Below are 23,106 nucleotides of genomic sequence, written 5' to 3'. Positions count from 1 at the left end.
ACGTAAATTGGGGGTGTTGTTCATTTATTCCTATATGCAGATTCGTTTATTAATCCATTTCATCCTGATGGGGTGTGATCAACATTCCTGTGTTCATTTACGTCATTACTGCGATTATCAGGATGTAAATTTTTCCCACAGTAGTTTATTTCACCAGGGGGCTGGCGGGGGGGAATGTTACTCCCCATGGTAATGGTATGTCGGGGAATCGCCCTGAGTGGCTTGGAGGTAGAAACAAAATAAAGCTGCTCACGGTGTTTTATCGTCACAAACAATTACATGAAACAAAAAAATTGAAGGAATAATTTTGGGTTCCAATGACTCGAGGTCTGGGCCCTGGGGGTGGTTATCCTCCCCCTCCCCACTCTCGGCGCCCCTGTTGAAGACCCAGATGGAAGAATGAGATTTAATACTCGACCCAAACAAAGCGAATGGAAATCTGACACAACAAACCCAGGCAGTGTATAATCAGCAGAGGCCGACATTCCCAATGTCTTAGGCCCACCAGATAACCAAGATGGCGGCCATATCATTTCATCTTGGTGCCATGGTGGGTGGAGTCAAGCGACAGACGTGGGTGGGGTCTGGCAGCTGTCCGGCTAATGGGTGCACATTTCAAAGATCAACCTCCAACAACAACCATTAACAACAACCCCACGAGCTCGAGTCGACCTGTGTGTGACACATTGCAGGTCAAAACAGACAGACAGACATCTCACCATGTCCACTTGGGGTCTTCAAATCTCAGCCTAGCTATAAACGTCATTGTGTCTCAGTCAATGTGTGCCGTCCCTCGGATTGGCGTAAATCTGTATGCCGTGTGCAGGTTTTAGTTGGTGGACGTTAAAGATCCCACTTGTGTCCTTCGTGAAGGTTCGGCGAGATATCGCCGGCACCATGGCCAAGTTCCTGCTCCAATCGAAATGGGGCACTGCAAATGAGTGGCTCACACAGCAATGATGCAACCAGCAGCTATAGACCCAACCAAGATCGTTTGGATGAAGTGCATGCATGTAATGATCCAGAGCACGGAGATGAATCGCAGCCTGATGTGTCCTGTTATTACATTGATGACGTAAATGTTCACGTGATCTTGGACACGAGAGGGTGCAGAAAGGTGCTGAAGAGAGTATATTGCGGTGATCGAGTAAAGCCTGTTTATTCTACTCCTGTGGTCCAGATCTGATTTCTTACAAACAAACATCAGATCAAAGGCAAATGAGCCGACAATGGGCTTTGGCACCTCAACGGGCAACGGGAAATTTCGACCAACCTGATGGAAAGTATTGCAGTTAAAGGATGAGGCCTGGACCAGATCAATCGGCTTTGAGAAATGACAGGAGCTTGAGTTAATGTTTATCTGGTACCTTGACAGTTGTCGAGTGTGGCCTCATCTGATGCACCCATCATGCAACCGTGTTGAATAGGGACAAGTGATGTGGCCGACTCGATAGGTGGCCAAAGTTAAGCTGCAGAAAGCATCCAAGAAAAGCTTCACAAGGTAAACCCTTTGCTGTTTCAGACCCTACCCGGGTTCCTCTGCAGCTGCAAGCGTTCACAAGTAACACACGCATGAGAATCCCAATACATGACCCCCAGCCGCTGGGGTTGGTCTTGTGGAGGCATATATAATTATTTATATTTTCCCCTCTTGTTAAAATGTGTTTTCCTTTTACTCAAATGAAGCTTGGAACATTCTTGTTTCTCGGAGGGGTCAGGAAGAGAGTGACCTATGGGGAACAGAAAAGGTGCTTTATCATTTATTAGATAAGAGCCGTCTGAAGAGGCCCTTAGAATTCTCCAAGATGGGAACCAGACTGTTCCACTGTCTGGGCCGAGAGAGTCTGTGCGGAGTCTTAAATTCCATACCATATATGGAAGTGAACATTCATAATATAAGGAAAATGGGACTTCGAGAAGGGGAAGCTGCGCTGAACCCAGGGAGAACGGAGGAAGATCTGCTTCTTGGAGGAGATTGGAGCCTTTGGCATGACCGGCGGAACGATGCTTTGTTTAAAGTTCAGATTCGTTCTTAGTTAGTCAATGTCTTGAATTAGTAAATACTGCCCTACCCTTTTAAAGTCTTAATAAACCGAACAAGGAACAAAGTGGAGTCTTCCTTTATTGTAGCTTTAGGAACTCTTCCATAATCTCATCACCTGTTGGAAAGTCTTCAGTGACAGAGTAGCCAGAAACGTGCACCACCGAGGCTCCCGAGCATGGACCATGTGCTATTAGTCGTCAACATAACATAACAAGACCCGATCACGTCTCTCTCCCATAATTGGAGGGAATAACCAATCAGTTCTCACCCAATCAATTACCCCGGGTGGATAGGATTTTCACAAATCAACTCATGCTCATCCAGCTAAAGAAAGCTGCACATAGCAACCAAGAAAAGCTACAAAAGGAAAGTCCTTTGTTGTTTCAAACCATACACAGGTTCCTCTACAGCTGCAGACATTCACAAGTAGCACATACATGATAATCCCAAGGCTACACAAAGGGTCATGTGTGACCACTGGACCACAAACTGGCAACAACCACTCGGTGGTGGTTCCTGAAAAAGTTTTAGTTCGACCGTCTTTCAGAAGATAGGCTACGATCGTGTAATGGTAACTGCGATGTGGTTGGTCCTATCCGGAGGTTGCCATCCATGTGACGTGTTAGAACAACCCAAACACATAACACCTTTGGTAACTTTGTCACTGAGGCACAATAAATAGTAGGATAGCTTCATAGAATAGTAGGAAAGTGATAGCTTTCAAGATTCCAGAAATTACATTTAATGGGAAAAAAATAACAAACAGGATATTTAAATTGAGGAAACAGTAAAAACCCGTTCCTCTTTTATAAATCATAAATTCAACAACAGCTAAGGCCCCCAATACGCAATCGTAGAATCATTATTTGTCGACGCGAATTAAAATCCCGGAGAGACGCACCACAACACCAGCAATGGATTTAATACAAGAAAAAGAAGAAGAATCCAGCCGTGTCTTTATTGTACAAATGCTCTTATGAAGTGTTTTTCAAGAAAATTAACATGCAAAACAATGCCGGCACTGACGTCATCAAAATTACTCGGCTCCTGTTGGACGAATGTCATACAATATTGTGCTGGCAAGGAATCAAATCTTATCAGTGACATTGCTCTTTAAGCCTGAGAATTCCCAACCAACCTCTTGTTCAAACACTTTCCACATTAAATTTCAAACGCTTCTCAACACCCGATTGTTTGAAATCCTTATACGTTGGCCTCAACATAAATTATATGCTAAACGAGGCCTAGCAAAATTTATGCAAGTTAAGCACAACTTCATAATTAATATGGAAGTGCAAACGCATGTGGTGTAATAAATTTGAGAGTCACATAATCAAACCAACAGTCGTTCTAACTTAGGCTGAAGAGATCGAAAGTTCTGCAGCAGGTCCGTGCTGTCTCGACAAGGATCCATTGCTTGCAGTTCTATCAGGTATGAGGCGACAATGTCCAAGCAGCGATTGATGAACAAGCGCCTGGATAGCACAGACATACATGAAACAGAATAAATAGAAGAAAACAAACAGCAAACTTTAAAATAAAACTAGAACTGCACTCTTCTTGCGTCACGACGTCGACCGATATGCCTCCGCCCATATTATTACATTATAATACTTGTACCAAGTTTGATTTAAATCCATTCAGCTGTCTCAACTTATAACATTTTTACCTAACATGACCTCTGACCTTTGAACTCAACATTTAATCAGTTCATGTTTACATCATTATACATACCTGTACCAAGTTTTCTTTAAATCCCTTCAGCTCTTCACATGTTATCACATTTTTACCTGACATAACCTCTACCTTTGACCTCGGGACCTCAAAGCGTAATCAGTTAATCTTTACATCATTATACATACCTGTACGAAGTTTGAATTATATCACTTCCGCCGTTCTCAAGTTATAGACCTATTACAGACTTTGACCTTTGACCTCATGACCCCAAAATCTAATCAGTTCATCTTTACCACATTATACATAATTGTACCAAATTTGGTCAGAATCCCATCACTGGTTCACAAGTTATAGCGGTAACAGGATTTTTACCTAACATGACCTCTCCTCTTTGGCCTTTGACCTCGCGACCCCAAAATCTAATCAGTTCATCTTTACCTCATTATACACACTTGCACCAAGTTTGACTAAGATCCCTTCAGCCGTTCTCAAGTTATCGCGGTAACGAAAACATATCACGGACGGACAACCTGAAAATATAATGCCTCCGGCAACTTCGTCAACGGAGGCATAAAATAATCTGTTTATGCAAGTGTTTTGGGTGAGTAGACAAACACTTTGGAAGTTTGGGCATTCAATTTCTCCTGCTGGTGACAACTACTCCAAGCACATTGCTATTGTGGTTAAAAAATGCTTTCTTTATAAATTACTAGCAAAGGTACCTGGTGTTGCTGGGCGCGAAAAGGGTTTTGGCGCGCTTGGGAAAGAAACGAAACCCGGGCGGTCGTGGAAGGTCCATTGTGCGGTGTACGAGGGCGACTGGTGCACATGTGAGAGAAAAGTGTGCACCGGAGCACGGGTGTGAGAGAAAAGTGTGCACCGTAGCATGGGTGTGAGAGAGAGAAAAGTGTGCGCCAGAATGTGCGGTAATGAGAGAGTGTGCACGAGAAGAGTGCGTGGAAAAAGAGTGTGCGATGATTGGGTGTGTGCAGGAGTGCACACCCGTGGGTGTTAGAGTGTGTAACGGGAGAGTGTGTTACAGAGAGTGTGCAGGAGTGCACACCAGAGCGTGTTGTAAAGTGTGTGCAGGAGTGCACACCCGGGGGTATTACAGAGTGTGCGGTAGAAGAGTGCGAAGAAGAAGAGTGCATACTGAAGTGTGTGAGGGGCGTGAGTGCGCCTAGGTGTGTGTGCAGGTGCGAGTGCGGAGTGGGTTGCAAGTGTTGAGGACGCGGCTCAAGCATCGACACCGACCGGGGTAGCGTTTAGCGATACGGATAGCCGACGTGAGCCCTCGGTGAGTTGTGTGCAGGAGGAACCGGCCGGGATCGGTGGTGCGGCGGTGTCACAAGGACCGACGTGCACGATTCGTGCCGGAGCCCGCCCTGTATGGTTGATGCCGTGCCGTGGCGGCAAAGGCAATCGGCGAGGTTCAAGGGGAGGTAGGAGATTTCGGAGCCGCGCACCTTTGCAGGTGCGGTGCTCCGACCGTGGGCGGTTGGGCCATCGTGCGTGGGACCGCGAGGCCCCGCGCCGAGATGGGCCCCTGCACCTCGGCCCATCCATGCCTCCTCCCCTGGATCGAAAATGCCGGACGGACCCAACCTACAGGAGACAAACCAACCGCATGGATCGCTTGGCCTTTCAAAGCCGAGCTGTGACGATGTATTTCCGCATGAAGAGGCTTGAGTGTAGTGGCCGGATGAGGATAGTGTACCCTACGTGGAGGAATGGCAGTTTAACCATTCCTCACATGATCAGGGCCCATGAGCATTAGCTTAGGGGGATGGCAGTGACAGGCACATGGGGGTGCCGGCGATGGTTACCTCCATGGGGCACCGAAGCTAGCCGAGGGAGGGCTAGGATAATTGTTCGGGAATTAGCAGACTGTAGAAGACATGAGAGTTAAGTAGTGACATTTGTACTGCAGAGGGGATGTCGAGAGATTAGATGGTTGTTAATGACGAAGGGAGTGCTTAGTTTAACGGGAAGATGGGGAAGCACGAGTTTTAGGGGAAAAGCAGTTAGATATAGATGATGCTGTATGTGTGAGCAATTGTGATGAAAATAAATGGAATTGGTTTGAGGAGTGAGAACAAAAGGGTGTGCGAGGAATTTGGTGTGCGAGACAAAAGGTGTGTGAGATAAATGTGTGCGGAATATTTGGTGTGGAATGCTTGGTGTGGAATAAAAGATGTGGAATGCATGGTGCGAAGGATTGAATGGGGGAAGAGTGGAACCCATTCGCGAAAGCCCAGGGGGGGGGGGGGGGGGGTCATGTAAAACCAGGTAGAGGGCTTAGGCAAGATTTGTATGGATATTGATTGACACCTGTGGTGCAGGTCGTGGCAAGTAGTGCTTTGGAGGGTGCATGAGTCAGTGAAATGGCTGGGCGTGTGGTTTAATTGGTGCGTATGGTTATTGGGGCACTCCGCCACTGGTAGTTTGTCGGCCAGGTGAGGCCGCAGGTAGGCTCTGGGGTGATGTGACCACTCTGTGATGGGACCACTCTGTGATGCCAGTTAGGGTAGTTGTGAGTTGTTGAGTGGGGCCCGAGGATCCAAAGGAAGGACCCGGGTTGCCCAATGCCAAGGTGGGCATCAGGGGGTAAAGAGCCAGGAGGGGCCTTCCCCAGTTAGGTAGTCGTAGGAGCAGGTAAGCTCGGGTGGCGACTTCAGTGGCGGAGGTGCGCAGGTAGTTGGACCTGGTAGTGGAGCCACACGACCCAGCCCCGAAATTGTGCAAGGGCACAGTATGAAAAATTGGGGAGTGAGACCCAAATTCGGATGGCATCACAGAGTGGGCAATGGGAATTCGGTTTTTAGAACCACATAGTTTAAAGAGGCCGATTGGCGGGGTATGACCCCGGGTAGTTTAAAAGTAAAGGTCAGTAGTGTAGTTAGGATGAGATATCCCTTCGCATCATCCACAGCCATTCACCGAGGAGGACGAAACTCCACACCAAGGCTTTGTAAACTGTTTGAGTGTAAGACGCATCATGATGTAAGAGGACATTGTGTTTGTTCCATTCCTTCCTTCCTGGGAGGGATTGGGAGACGAATTTGGATTAGAGGGGGATATGGGAGACAAGACGTAGTGACGAATTTGTAAATACAAGAAAGGGGTACGGTAGTGTAAGCCGACGATGGGGGGTATGGACGGTTAGGAACGAGCCTGCTCCGCTCGCTCTTCCGTGCCCCTTGCGCTGCATTAACTTGTTTTGCTGTGTACCTTTGCGCCCTTTCCGCTTTGCTGGTCGTGCTTTGTCTATCCCCAGGACCATTTTGGAGGCGGAACTGTGCAGCACCAGCGACCTGTGCAGCATTCCTGCTGCACCTTGTTACATCTGCGCAGCCGAACTGCACGGCACTTTGCTGCCGTATCCTTGTGTTATAACTTTGCTGCACATGTGCAGCACTTTGCTGCCACAAACACTTTGCTGCAACACACACACGTTATGGACCACAGGTCTTGTGGCCTTACACCTCTGCTGTGCAGTACCTTGCTGCAGCATCACCTTGCATCTTCGGACCACTTGTTTTGAGTGGCATTAATGTCATGCAGTCGGACCACATGAGATTGGCCCTGCTTGGCAAAGACATACAATAGAGCATTTTGTTGTGTATTTTTATTATGGTGTGCTAGGGACGAGAAGATTTGTAAGTTTAGTTAGCCCTGAAGAGCAGGACTGGCCTGTATGCCGGTCCGGGTGCTAGCCGGTTTGATATATGCACACAGAAGATGCAAGAAGCAAGAAACAAGCAGCAAATCAAATGTGATGATTTTGAGTGTGTTTTGTGTTTTGCTGTGCTTTCTCTCCCCTCCAATCTTCTTTCCAAAAAGGACAGGTCCTGGGTCATAGAACTGTAAATAAGGTTGTTTTTTTTGTGCTTGTATATAAAATGCTGCCCACCGGCTATATGTTTAGTTTGACAAATTCCGGATTCGGTTAATTGTGGGCGTGATTCTGTTAGAGTAGCTACTCAATGCAATAGGTGAGACATATTTAGTGTTTTAAAACTGTCGCACCCACGGGTTAGAGTAAATGTTAGAGGGAACCACATCTATATGTCACATGTAAAAGTAAAAGTTAATTTTCCAGATCATTCTCAAAACCGGTCGTTCCATTTTTGTTTGTTCGGTTCGACTCGGGAACGAGTCTGACAAGGGAGAGGGGTAGTGTTGCGGTTTTGAGTTTTGTACATTAAAGGTTAAATTTCCCCCTCATAGTTTAGTCACACAAACAACACGTAGCCTCGCGATAGTTCAGTTATTTCATAGTATGTGTGAGAATAGTCCTTTTCCTGTGTTAGTTTTGCGTTGAGTAGAGTAATGAGTAGGTCCTTCTCATACTTCCATTGCCTTATCCCGCCTCCATTGCCTTATGCCTCTTACGCCTCTATGTGCTGCCTTTGGCTTTTTGGCGCGAATTAACACGAGGCAGGCCTAGCAGGTCGGGTCGGGACCAAATGAGGGCGGCGAAGAAGCTGACGGTAAGCGTGAGCCGCCAATCAGGGCTCACAGGGAGTGGCTGCAGCACTGCGTCACAGGGCGTGGTTGGAACGTTCGAGAAGGCTCAGGGCGTGGCAAATATAACCCGTCGCACAAAGCCCCCAGGGGGAGTGCGGTGAGTTACAGAAGAGAGGAGGAGTTGAAGGAGCGTGGTCAGCAGTAGAGTTTGAGAGATACGATATCGGAGAAAGATGCGTATGAACCGTATAAGCGCTCCTAGTAAAGTGACGCTCGGTTGAGCTTGAAGCCGAGCCGCGATAGTGCATTGGGTTACGCGAGTGATAGCGCGCTGGTGGCTAAACGCGGTGGAACCGCCAGCCGCGCCGAGAGACACGCACATTCCTTCCCGCCTCATCATCTGCCTTTGTCCGAGAGACGCGCTACTGGGATCCTTCCACGGCCTGCTTGCCATAATCGCGGAACGTGCTGTGTCCGAGGAGAGCCGGACGGGGCCGTTCCTGGACGACCAAGTCGGCGCGTTTGGCCTGAACATCATCCTGCCTGCAATTTCCCTGTGTGAGTGCGAACGGGCCCGTGTCTGGGAGTTTATAATAAGACTGTATAAGGCTGCTCTGTGTCTCTGCTTCCACCGATCATTGTACATAATATTGGGAATAATAATTAAACCAGTGCTCTTCTATAATAATAATTATCCCTGGTGTTGGCTTAGCGGTTAGGGTGCCGGCTTGGGATCCTAGGATCCTGGGTTCAAATCCTGGTCGATCGCTGAATTAACGCCAGGGGGGTTGACTCAGCCTGTCATCCTTCCGAGGTCGGCAAATTGAGTACCAGCTTGCTGGGATGAATGATCACGGTGTGTACCCGGATTCAGAATAGGTACACCGTATCCCTGCGCATCGTAAGAGCGTGACCAAGGGTTGGCATCAGGAAGGGCATCCGGCCATAAAAACATTGCCTCAACCAGGGAACCATGATTGTCATGGGGCCCGCAAGGCTAACCCCCGCTCTAGCGGGGAAAATGGCCTTAAAATGATCATTCATTCATTCTTCCTTCCATTCGATTGTTCTTGTGTTTTCCATCATTGACTAAGCGTGGTACGAAAAGAACCGCTCCAATTGGGGTCCAATATCAACGGTGACTGCACGGACCACGTGGTACGCAATCCGCTCGGTGAACTCAAATTACACGTGGCTCATGCGAGGCTTGGTTCCCCGCTTCTGTGGCGGCGCAGGTATTTAGGTACGAGTGAGACTTGGTCCCGAAACCCTACCTTGCGTTTGCCCGGAAGAGGCGTTTCAAGTCTCTCGGTTATGCCAGGCCCAGAAAGAACATGGGGCTTAATCCCCCCCCCCCCCCCTGGTAAGGGTAAGAAGGGCGGCGGAAAACCGTAACAATATATATATATATATATATTGTTGCGGATCTCAGATTACGGCGCTCCCCTTACCGAGGGGGTTTAATCCCCTCGTCTATTAAGCTGGCCATCCGAGTCCTTAGAAATTATAACGTCACTCCCGGTCGGTAGTAGCCAGGGTCATTAGTCAATGAAGTCCCAAATACCTGCGTACTAAGACCGGCCGTAAGCGAGGAGATCATTTCCACCCAAGCCGCAGCGTTAATGGATACGCCGAGCGAAGCGAGCTGCGACTTGAGCCGTTAACAAAAGACGAACCCAATTCCGAGCGTTGCCCAAATCATGCCACGTATATTCAATGGAGAAATCACTAAAGCAACCGGATGAGAGGAAAACCCAAAGAATAAGAAGGGTGAAGGAAGAACAAATATAATTTATTAATTATGTACAAGAAACCCGAAGAGGAAATGAAAGAAGGGAATATACAAGAAGAAGAAGAAGCAGTGACACAGGGCAACTCTATACACTTATATTATCACACGCCCAGGACAATACAAACACACTTACACGAATGGAGTGGTGGTGGTGGGAAGGAAGAGAAGGGTCCAAGCAGATGGTTCCAGGCTCCGCCGCGAAGAATGGCAGGCAGCTGGTGTCGTTGGCGCGCGACCGGACCTTATAATTATGCGGGGGACTGGGATGCCGCGTACATAATGTAATGAAAATGTATCTAAGTTATACCCAGGTGTTATGCTCTCTCTAACCACTGAGAGGCGTCGATAAGAACTCGGACGACCATCGCTCCGAAACATTCCTGTGACATTTAATCCATGACACGTAGACTCGAATGGTGCGTATACGTAGATAATCCAGGCTTGCTTGCATTCTTGATTGATATTACTGAACTTTCTCCATGATTCCATGATCCTGATATATTGCATGATTGTATTCTTACAGGATGTTGCCAGAGATCGAATCGTCATTAAACCTACTACCAGGTCAAAGTTGTGGAACTGATTTTAATTACAATTAATGACAATTCGTCTTGCCGTCCGAATGAGAACAAGAGGCGAACGAGAGCGACATGGCGGGACACAAAATGATCCACGTGCCGCTCTTCGCAGCCGACCCTCAAGCGGTGGCCGCGGAGTTGACACATTGGCTGAAAACCTTGGATAATCAATTCAAGGCTCAGGAAGCCGCCGTCACCAATGAAACGAAATTAGACGTACTACAAACAAAGGTACATCACAACGTGTACCGGCAATCGAACAATGTGTGTCGTTCGATGCTGCTGTGGCGGAGCTGAAGCGTATTTACATTAAGAAACGAAGCGTGGTCTATTCCCGGCATCTGCTCGCAATACGAAGACAACAGCCCACGGAGACTTTAGATCACTTCGCACAAGAGCTCCGACGTCTGCTGACCGAGAGTGCACCGGAGGTACGTACACATGAACAAGTTTGTGATGATCTTGTTCGCGATTCTTTCGTCGCTGGACTTAAATCCCCAGTAGTCAGACAGAGACTTCTTGAAGAGGCCGACTTGACACTCGCTGAAGCACTATGGCTGGCTCACGTCTATATCCAAGCACGGGAACAATCCGACGCATATGAACACCCATACGTCACTGCGGGGACATCTCGACAAGCTCGACCGGAGAAAGCGACCGCCGAGGACGCGGATGCAGCCACGGCATCTCTGCCGGAATCGGAGACCCCGGCCACTCCCGAGGAGGATTTTGATCCGGGCTTGACGGCAGCAGCAGCAGCCGGACCTAAGCCCGGACGTAACGCTACATGCTATTTCTGCGGGAACCGAAAACATCTCAGGTCTGTTTGCCCGGCTCGGGATGCGACATGTCATTTGTGCACAAAGACAGGTCATTTTGCAAAAGTTTGCCGATCGACGTCGCTGGGCAAAAGAGCCTGCTCGGCGATGAATGTGCTTATCGCCGAGCCAGCGGCCGAGCGAAGCACGGGGCGCCTCACCCGACTTTGATGATGATCGCACCTTCCTGTGGGCCCCTGGCTGTGCACTCGACCTTGGTGAGATTCGTCGCGCCGACTAAACAAGTGGCGCAGACACGACAGAACGCGGTGCGACCGTCCTTGGCCGGCATCCTTCCGCCGCCCTGCCAACTTTCCGGATCGGCCACCCGAACGGCTATTGTTGGCTTTGAAACTCCGCGCGTGACACGAGCGCCATCCGGAGGCTGCACGTATGAACTACAAGCTACTGCTACGGCACGGAAAACTTTAGCTGGCTTTGAAACTCCGCGCGTGACACGAGCGCCATCCGGAGGCTGCACGTATGAACTACAAGCTACTGCTACGGCACGGAAAGCTTTAGCTGGCGTTGGATCCACACGCGAGGCACGAGCGCCTCGCCTAGATGACTCGATAACTGCAGGTCCACCTGGCCTGGCTCAAGCTATAATTCCACTTATGATCGAGGGAATTTTTGCTAATGCTTTGATCGATACAGGTTCCACAGATAGTTATGTTGATTATCGACTGGTGCAAAAACATGGATGGCCGATTTTTGGGACAAGACGTCGAATCTTTATGGCCTCTCAGGGGCTTAGGCTTAGCACAAAAGGGGAATGTCGACTGAAGCTTGTGATTAAGGGACGAATGTTTCCGGATGTGCATCGCATGGTCTTACCAGCATGATGTGCAGACGTTTTGCTAGGACATGATTTTCTCAAGCGACATGGACGGTTGGAAATGGAATTTGGTGGCACTGATACGCTTGCTGTGTGCGCTCTTGCAGGGATGGAAATTGAGCTGCTGTCGCTGTTCCCCAATATGACCACGGACTGTGCACCTGTAGCGGTTAAATCGCGAAGCTACTCACGAGCTGACGCGCAATTCATTGCGGAAGAAACGGCCCAGCTATTAAAGGAAGGTATCATAGAACCTAGTCGGTCGCCATGGCCGGCCCAAGTGCTAGTGGTACGAAGTGAAGCGCATCGCAAACGCATGGGAATCGACTATTCGCAGACGATTAATCGATTTATACAGCTGGACGCCTACCCCCTTCCGGGAATGGACTCCCTGGTTCGACAGGTCAGGTGGCCTAGTATTCGGTCGATAGCACTCTCAATCTGCGTAGTGCGTATCATCAAATCCCCATCTCCGAAGCCGACCGTATCTATACCGCGTTTGAATTGGGTCAAAGGTTATACCAGTTCACCCGGCTACCTTTCGGGGTCACGAACGGGGTCACCTGTTTTCAGAGGGCTATGGACGACATCATCGCTAAGGAGAACTTGACCGACGTATTTGTATATCTGGACAATCTCACGGTTTGTGGGCATGACCAGGAACATCATGATGCTAATCTGAAGCACTTCCTCGAGGTCGCACAGAGGTATCGCTTAACTATGAATGAGGCTAAATGTCGTTACTCCGCTCGCACGATAGATCTTCTGGGGTACACTGTGACCCACGGCTCTGTTGCTCTGGATAAGGAGCGTCTGCGACCCTTGCTCGACATGGCCCCGCCCTGCGATCGTGCTTCGCTGAAGCGTGCTCTCGGGCTGTTCGCTCATTATTCTAAGTGGGTACAAAATTTATCCGTGAAACTCCGCCCACTTGTGGACTGCGAAGCGTTCCCCATGAGCCTTGATGCCAAGGCTGCTTTGCATGGCCTTAAGTCCGACATCGCTGGCGCCGCTGTGGCGACGATTGACGAGAATAAATCTTTCGTTTTGGAAAGTGATGCATCGGATCATGCGATTGCAGCGACTCTCTCCCAGGGGGGGCGCCCTGTGGCTTTCTTTTCGCGAACTCTCACCTCCGCTGAGCAGAGACATTCATCTGTCGAAAAGGAGGCGTACGCAATCGTCGAGCCGATTCGGCGTTGGCGTCCCTATTTGCTCGGACGATGCTTCCAAATTATCACGGACCAACAGAGCATTGCGTTTATGTACGACACCCTGCATGCTCAACGCATTAAGAATGAGAAAATCACTCGCTGGCGCATCGAACTCGCCGATTTCTGCTGCACCATCAAATATCGCCCTGGGAGGGATAACCTGGTTGCCGACGCCTTATCGTGGCCGGCAATGTGTGCGGGCCTCATATCTTTGGAGGATCTGCGCGCTTTGCACGACACTCTGTGCCATCCTGGGGTGACGCGTTTCGCTCATTTTGTGCGTTGTCGTAACCTGCCATACCTGCCATTGAAGACATTCGCCAGGTCTGTCGCAACTGTTCTGTATGTGCTGAACTCAAACCGCGTTTTTACAACCCTCCTATGGGGATACTGGTCCGAGCAACTAGGCCGTGGGAGAGATTGGCGATGGACTTCAAAGGGCCACTGCCGGCGTCACCGGCATCGAGTAACTCTCGTTATCTGCTCACTATCGTTGATGAGTTCTCGAGATTCCCTTTCGCTTTGACGTGCGCAGATATGACGGCCGCCATGGTTATACGGTGCCTGCAGAACTTGTTTTCTATGTTTGGGAATCCGACCTACGTGCATACCGATCGAGGTGCGGTGTTCCTGTCCCAGGAGGTGAGGAGCTTCTTACTTCAGCATAATGTCGCTTCTAGCTCTACCACTCCGTATAGACCGCAGGCGAATGGGCAGGTCGAACGCTTCAATGGGATTATATGGAGAGCCGTCACGCTAAGCCTTAGGTCCCTCGGCCGAGGCCGAGATAAATGGGCCTGGTCGTTACCTGCGGCGCTGAACTCAATCAGGACTTTACTGTGTACGGCCACCAACCAGACTCCCCACGAACGGATGTTTCATCACCCGAGGAGCTCGGGAAGTATCCGACCTTTACCTAGTTGGCTTGCTGAGCCATGGCCGGCCTACCTCAAACGTGCGGTTCGCACGAGCAAGTATGATCCACTAGTGGATAAGGTGCAAGTACTCCAAGCTAATCCCGAGCATGCTCGCGTGTTGATGGCAGATGGACGCGAGTCCACTGTCTCCGTACGCCACCTGGCCCCTTGCGAATACACCCCAGCCTGTAGGCACTGTGGTGCCACCTTCGTCACCTGACTCAGGCAGCTACTCCGACGCGGGGGACTCCGGACTTGGGGATGTAGTACCCGGTAGTTTCCGGACCCGTGCTGGCAGGGAAATTCGTCGCCCCGATCGCTACTGATGGACCGACTGACATGTACTGACATCGCTGCTCTACTAATGCTGCTGCGTGCTTGATTCCTGCCTAGCGGAAGTGTAGTTCTAACGGCGGGGAGAATGTAATGAAAATGTATCTAAGTTGAACCCAGGTGTTATGCTCTCTCTAACCACTGAGAGGCGTCTATAAGAACTCGGACGACCATCGCTCCGAAACATTCCTGTGACATTTAATCCATGACACGTAGACTCGAATGGTGCGTATACGTAGATAATCCAGGCTTGCTTGCATTGATTGATATTACTGAACTTTCTCCATAATTCCATGATCCTGATATATTGCATGATTGTATTCTTACAGGATGTTGCCAGAGATCGAATTGTCATTAAACCTACTACCAGGTCAAAGTTGTGGAACTGATTTTCATTACACATAATCTTCGTGCCAACTCTCTCTCGTCTCAGAGGGTACCCTCGCGCAGTTCTGGCGGTTCCCCACTGATGATATGAAGGTCGCATAGTGACTGATATAAAAACCGAAAGGTTCACAGAGTTACAAGTGTATGGAAGGCTCACTGCGTTGCCCTGATGAAGCCCCAACAAGGGTGAAACCAGGTCGGTAACTGAGTTTTGCATGCACTTGTGACAGTATCTGAATTTATAATCCATAATGACGCACTGCTAGATGGTTCCTCTGGAGCTTTGCAGGCAATGCGGACATGCATGGCGATGACGTCATGATGTTCGCTCATTAGGTTGGAGAACCAGATTACAGATACCAATTATATATAATTATATAATTATATATATAATTATATATATTATTATAATTATATATAATTATAATTATATATATAATTATATATATTACAGATACCAAAAATTATATATGTGGTATATATATAATTGGTATCTGTAATCTGGTTCTCCAACCTAATGAGCGAACATCATGACGTCATCGCCATGCATGTCCGCATTGCCTGCAAAGCTATATATATATAGTCTAGACCAGGGGTCGGCAACCTTTTTGACATGAAGTGCCAGTTTGAAATGTTCTTGTTAATTCGTGTGCCATATCAACATTAAGTTCAACATTAAGTTTAATTATGACACCACATCAAAAAAATATTTCCAACAGACATGGAATTTTATTCCATCCATATAGGCCATATGCATTGCAACAACATTTTAAAGAAACATTTACCGAACATCTACCGAACCTTGAGTACCAGTTCACTGGTAATTCCCTGTGTGTCGTAAAAAGGCGACAAACAGGGTTGGCGGCAGGAAGGGCATCCGGCCGTAAAACATTGCTTCAAAAAGGGGACCAAAAAACAACAACAACCACGGTCCCCGAAAAAGGCCAACCCCCGCATGTGGGGAAAAATGGCCTCTAAAGGTGTTTTTTTTTTACCGAACCTGAACCGCTTCACTGCAATTCCTGTGGTAAATGTGAGCGGGAGGCCGTACCGTCAATCAAACTAAATAAGACAGGCCGCGTGTTACGAGAAAAACTACTACCCCCATTTTCATTACTACCACCCCATAAAAAAAACTCAAAATAATGACGAGATTAATATTAAAACGCAGAAGGCAGCCTGAATGATAAAGAGTGGAGATGCAACCGCTGACCACCGGATGTTAACAACAGTTGCTCTTACAGCACCTCAGGTTGCCATGAACGGCGTATCGGAAGGCACCAAGCCTACATCTCCTATTTTATATCTACGATTATTATACAATTCAGAATAATGATGAGATTAATATTAAAACTCAGAAACCAGTCCGAATAATAATAATGAGTGGAGATGCAGCCTCGGACCATCTGCTGTGAACAACACCACTGTTCTTACAGCACATCCTGTTGCCGCGAATATTGTGTTTGAATGCGCCAGGCCGGCATCTCATGTTGTGCATCTTTGATTATTATTCCAGTGAAAGAATTTGGAATTGGAATGGTGACTCTGCTCTGATCCATCTACCTCATCACCCTGCACAATCACACCGGAATACTATTATAGTGCAACACGCACAACAGCCAATGGCTGTTCAAGAAGTGATTTGGCATGCAGCGGAGAGGGCACTGCTTTCGCCAGTGTGCCAATGATTGCGCTGCCGCGTGCCAATGGTGGCACGCGTGCCTAAGGTTGCCGACCCCTGGTCTAGACTATATATATATAGTCTAGATGGACATGGACATAGACCAAATGGCTCTTGAAATGTGAATATTCTCGACTTCACACATGTACAATTGCAGACCATATTTGGGCTCTTAAACATTTTAAGTCATGCAGTTTATATATATCACCTATATTTAATTACAGGTTCATGTTGGTTGTGATGATAAAATTCAAAATAAATAAATATATATATATATATATATATATATATATATATATATATATATATATATATATATATAATATATATACACCACCGGTCAAAAGTTTTAGAACACCTCAATTTTCCCAGTTTTTATTGAAATTTACGCAGTTTAATGTCTCAATGTTCTCTGAAATTAAACATAGAACAAATAAACAATTGGTGATAAAAAAAGAAATCATAGAATCATTTTGTTTAACAAAATTTAATTTAAATTTTTGACTCAGCAAAGTAGCCACCTTTTGCAGATATAACCGCCGAACACACTCTTGGCATTCTTTCTACAATGGAAATCAAATATTGTTCGGGAAGTTCTTCCAAACTGTTGCAGAAGTTCCCACAAATGTGTTGCACTTGTAGGTTGCTTTGCTTTCACCCTTCTTTCCACTTCATCCCAAACCAGCTCGATGGGGTTTAAGTCTGGAGACTGTGCTGGCCATTCCATGATTTGAAGCCTACCATCTTGTTCTTTTCCTTGAAGGTAGTTTTGACATAGCCTGGAGGTGTTTAGGGTCATTATCTTGCTGTGGGATGAACCCTTAACAAACATGGCGTATACCAGAGGGTATTGCATGGCGCTGCAAAATGCTGTGGTCGTCCTTTTGATTCAGGGTGCCAGTCACTCTGTGCAAGTCGCCGACTCTGGATCCAGGGAAAGAGCCCCAGACCATCACGCTTCCTCCTCCATGTTTGACAGTTGGTGTTGCACACTGAGGAACCATCCTTTCGCTGACTCGACGGCGTACAAAAACCCTGCATGATGAACCAAAAATTTCAAATTTTGATTCATCGGTCCATGGGACCTTCTTCTAGACTTTGTCGTCCACTGGCGGTGCTTCATGGCCCAGGCAAGCCTCTTTTTCTTATTTTGCCATCATATCAATGGCTTTCGTACTGCCACTCGACCTGTCAAACCTGCAGCTCAAAGTCTTCTCTTCACAGTTGAAACTGAGACTTGCTTACTTCGACCAGTGTTAAGCTGTGCTTGAAGCTGTTGTCCTATGAGCCGCCTATCACGCAAGCTGTTGACTCTCAGAAACTTGTCTTCTGATTCTGTTGTGGCTTTGGGTCTGCCAGATCTCTTCCTGTCAGAGTTTCCTCCACTTTCCAATATACTACTTCCTGCAGTGCATTATTGTCCAAATAATGCTTCAGAGGGTGTAATAACAGTCTGTTCCAATACTGCTTTTATACAGACAGGGGGTTTGTAATCAAGTAATCAGCAGAGGTTGGGACACCTGTAGGAATTGTTTGCATCAACTTTCAAGGCTTAATTTACTTACATTTCTGCAAAACACCTGTAAGTTGTTAACCCATTACTTGTTTCCTGAAGAAGGCCTTTTTTACAATATAACTGTACAATTTACATCATTTTCCCGTTTTTGCTAACCTAAACTTTTTATTTTATTTTTATTTTTTACCTCGAGCAGTTTACTGCTTACCTTTGTACCATTTCAGGTTATTCACTGGACATTAAACTGCGTACATTTTAATAAAAACTGGAAAAATTGAGGTGTTCTATAAATTTTGACCGGTCGTGTGTGTATATATATATATACACAGTCATCCCTTGTTATATCGCGCTTCACTTTTTGCGGCTTCGGTACATCGCGGGTTTTTCTCGCTAGTATATGTAAAATTATATATCAGATTTTTCATTATATCGCGGGATTCTGCGGCCTATAGGTATTTTAATTTTTTTAGATTTTAATTATTTTTGCGGTAAAATAAGCATTTCCTAGCCTAAAAAATTAATTATAATATAAATAAAAATATAACACATTAATTAAAACCTATATTAAAAGAATATTACAGTAAATCGAAATAAAATATGCATTATAAATGAGTAGACAAAGAATCGCGCATTTTGAAAGTCCCGTATTCTGGGGGTAATTAACTTGTCCATGATTCTGGGGGTAATTAACCCATCCATAAGGAGGGTTCTTGGACGGTTCTTCGCTACTTTAAGTAATTTTCAAGGTTGATGCCAAACTGTGTCCTGCAGTTTAATGATCAATATGGTTTTAAGAGTCATCATACTTTGGGTAACCTCTAATTTACAATAACTTATGTTTACAACTTAGAGACACATGATCATGATGACGATTTCGATGATGTTGTCTAAAGCTGCAATTAAATTAAGTCGCTGAGTAACATGAATGACCGAGGTTGTGGAGGATGGGATTTTTCGGTCATTACCTTTTGATACAGATGAGATATCTGCTTCATTTGAAAACCACATTTCAAATCTGGCCTCCAAAGCCAGTTGCCGACTGGGCATCCTCCGTCATGCGAAGTCCTTCCTTGGCACACCTGAGCTCCTCACCACATAAAAGGCTTTCATCCTATAGCTCTATGGAATACTGCTCTCCCCTCTGGTCTGGTGCTCCTGCCTCACACCTAGCCCGTCTTCACGCTGTTGAAACCAAAGCGTTCAGAATCATTGGAATCTCCCGTGATGAAGCTAACTCCAAGGGCCTTTCACTCACTCACCACAGGCAGGTTGGTGGTCTTTCCGTCTTCTACCGACTCCTCTCTGGCCTTGCCCCCCCAGCCCTCTCTGGGCTCTGTCCCCCAAATATTCCTACAGGTCGCACAAGATCTGCCTGCAACCCTCTTATGGTTAAACTGCCAAAATCAAGACTTTCTGCTCACCTTCACTCCTTCATTCCTCTTTTCTCCCACCTCTGGAACAAACTCCCTCACTCTCTTCAATCCCACTCCACCCTCCAGGTCTTTAAAACAGCTGTTCACCACCATCTCTTATCCTCCCCCATCCAAAACCTTGATCTTTTCTACCCCCGCTAATTTCGGTCCCCTTGTGTTTTATACCTCTCCCCCCACCCCCCCTCCCCTTCCCACGCCTCCTGCCCCCAAGCCCTCTCCCTCCACACTTCTCCCTGCTCTCAAATGTTGTGGTTGTGTGCTTCCCCTTCTCTCCCCATCTTGTCTTCCGCTCCGTCTTTTTGTATATTTTGTTTGTCTGGTTGATTTGTTTGTGAAATAAATGTTAGCCCTTTCACGAGCCTCGATTCAGTATATTAAAAAAAAAAAATCAAAAAAAAAAAATCACTGCATCAGATCAGGAATAACCACCCTCCTCACCACCCCCCACTGCTTCCTACAAATTAACCATCAGGAAGCTGCTGCATATGCAAGAGGAAGCTAATGCATTTCTTATTAATTTTCAAAATTAATCATCATCTCTATTTTGAATAGCTCATGAAGACTTCTGTATGCTTAGGCCTCAGGTTTGATTAAAGGCACTTTTGTCAATTATTGCCTTTTGCTTTCAAAAACACAATTTGCATCAATGTAAATACTTTGTTGTACTGTACTTGTGTAGTTCCATGATCATATGTGTATGTTTGTTTGTTAATTAATTGCAATTATAAAAGAACTTGCATCAATGTACTGTACAGCTATATATACACGTACAAATATTTTTCTAATACGTAAGGACTAAGGATGGGTCTCAAAAGTGTGTTTAAGAGTGTAGAAAGGGTTCATAAGAGCGTGGGAAAGGTTTATAAGAGTATGGGGAGGGTTTTTAAAGGCTTAAAATATATAAAAATAATAAAATTAATATATGGTTTCTACTTCGCGGATTTTCACCTATCACGGGGGGTTCTGGAACGTAACCCCCGCGATAAACGAGGGATCACTGTACAGTATATATATATATATATATATATATATATATACATATATATATATATATATATATGTGTGTGTGTGTGTGTGTATACTGTATATACTGTAAATACATTTATTTATTTTAAACTCCTTCACCTTTCCTGTGCAGCAATACGTTCTGGCTCTTGGACAAAAGTTTGCAGCAAGACGTGCACTGAATGGAGGAGGTGTAATGGCTTTGATAACCGCTGCCAACTTGAGTCCTAAGATGCATGCACACAAGCAAAGGAAAACATTTTTGGGTCAACATAAGATCAGTGGAACTTTTAATAAAGCAAAACTAAAATAGACAAATAAATGAATATGTATTTCGCTGAAAAGATAGACTGTCGAAGCTTTTGGTCTTGCACTGATCAATCCAGTCGCAACAACAGCACCAGTCAAAGATCAAAGCAATTTATGCTCACAGGTGTGGCTGATTGGCTAATGTTTATGCACATCATAGCTGCAAAGCAGCAAGGGGATAGGATAACCCAAAACCTAACATGCAGCAGTTACATCAAACAAGCAGAGCGCTCGCATGAGTAATTATTTTTGCTTGTAAAGGGGATTTCATGTGTGTATAAATGTGACCTCAAGTGTATGTAAATGTGCTGCACTAAACCACCATGTAAATTAGAGCTAAACAGCAGCGTCGTGACTATGTGATGGATTGGCATCTCAAGCGTGTTCACAAATGTTCCACTCCAAGAAGCCAGTGATGTTTGTGCAGAATCACGATACCACAGAAATCTTAAATCTGCGTCAATTTCTGAAATGGTATTTGTGGAACTCATGATAGTTTGTGTACATTAAAGATCATGGTGTCCTTAGGGAGAGCAGGTAAGCTATCACCGGCACCCTGGCCAAATTACGATTTCCTGCACACTCAGTCAAGTATCCGCTGTGTCGGAATGGCAACTCGTCTCGGATTGTAACCCCGAGCTAACGAAAATGCCTCGGCTGTTTTATGAGCCAAACAGCACGAGGAGCATAAACTAGAGGTTCCAGGGAACCTGAACTCAACTGGTCTACATCAATATGGTTAGCATATGCATAATAGAACCACAAACTATATAGTTTATATGTGCTAAAGAGGTACAGTAACGTTGAAGGTATCTCATGTTTAAACAGGAAACTAGAAAAAAAATTGAGTCAAAATGTCAAAGGTCACAATGAGGTCATTTTTCGGACATCATCAAAACCCGTAATATATGTGTTGAGGTTTGTTACATACTATCTACACACCAAGTTTCAGCCTACTAGCTACATTACGAAGTACCAGATTGACAAAAATGGATTTTTCAATATGGCCGCCCTGCCACGCCCATTTTTGGGTGTGCAACGCCCAAATGCAATCCCAAACTAGTTTATGTCTTAAAGATGCTGCATAACAAGTTTCATCAAATTTCATCAATATTTGTGACTTTTAGAGCATAGACGTCGAATTGTTTACAGACGACAGACAGACAGACAGACAGACAGAGACAGACGACAGACGGACACTGGGTGTCGACAAAAACTCAGCTGGACATAGTCCAGTTGAGTTAACAAACTTAAGTCTTCATGTCATTGGGTTAGAAGGCTGAAAATTGCAACATTGAAAGACCTAATTTGAAGTTATCCAGAAGGTGACATACGTGTTGTAATCTGGTATATAAAGCCAATCAAGGATTGCTGACAAATCACATTGTTTTGGCCCAATTTGCCGTTTTTAAAATTAAATATATCTGTAAATACCGAGCACAGATTATTGGACAAAGAATAGCTTGGACTACTTACTGGGGTCTACAACTCAGGAAAGGTTCAAGTCCACACGTCGGTAAATCTACCTCTACCCGTTTGACAACAAATCAACAAACATGGTCCAATGGCAAAAAAATATCACGTTTCCACCTCACCTTCTTGTTTGTCTGTATTGTCTGCATTGTCTGCATATTGTCAACAAATATTGTCTGCATCATAAAGCAGGACGTACACCTATTTAATATTGACAACAAATAATTCAATAATTAGCCACTATTCAGTCAGATATGTGCCGATTTTGAAAGTCTCACGAAAATAATTATCCAGCCACTGCCGGCTTGGGGGTTCATGCCTTCACGACAGACAACACAGTGCACACGATACAACACGACAGGCCTATATACATAATACTTACACGACAACGGAAGAGACCATTATAAACATCCAGCAGACACAAAAGAGAGAGTCCAGCATCCAGCAGACAGTGTGGGACGAAGCCCTCATCCCAGGAGAGTGAGCAGACTCGCCTTTCGAGGTGACCTGCTACTTCATCTGTAAAGACACAATGCCAAACAAGGGGAAAGAAAAACTGCCATATCTTTGGTGGTCAAAGTTCCATTTTAATCTACTTTAGCAATAAAGAACAACAAATGT

At 46.0% G+C, this 23,106-nt stretch overlaps 1 protein-coding gene across 4 annotated transcripts in view; it reads right to left on the bottom strand.

The window, feature by feature from the left end:
- Positions 1–2,983: 2,983 nt before the first annotated feature.
- Positions 2,984–23,106, bottom strand: part of NUP155 (nucleoporin 155) — a 387,607-nt gene continuing 367,484 nt past the window's right edge. For all 4 annotated transcript variants that reach the window (XM_078769705.1, XM_078769706.1, XM_068096685.2 and 1 more), the window contains 3 exons: positions 22,868–23,004; positions 20,824–20,930; positions 2,984–3,519 (listed from right to left, as the gene is read on the bottom strand). In XM_078769705.1, the coding sequence (XP_078625831.1) occupies positions 3,378–3,519; positions 20,824–20,930; positions 22,868–23,004 (386 nt within the window). In that variant the 3' untranslated portion in view covers positions 2,984–3,377. The remainder of the gene's footprint in view (positions 3,520–20,823; positions 20,931–22,867; positions 23,005–23,106) is intronic.

The sequence above is a fragment of the Myxine glutinosa genome, chromosome 1 (genome assembly GCF_964187855.1).
Source record: "Myxine glutinosa chromosome 1, kmMyxGlut1.1, whole genome shotgun sequence".
Taxonomy (NCBI): Eukaryota; Metazoa; Chordata; class Myxini; order Myxiniformes; family Myxinidae; genus Myxine; species Myxine glutinosa.
The sequence above is the reverse complement of the archived record's forward strand: the minus strand, read 5'-3'. Positions and strand labels throughout refer to the sequence as shown.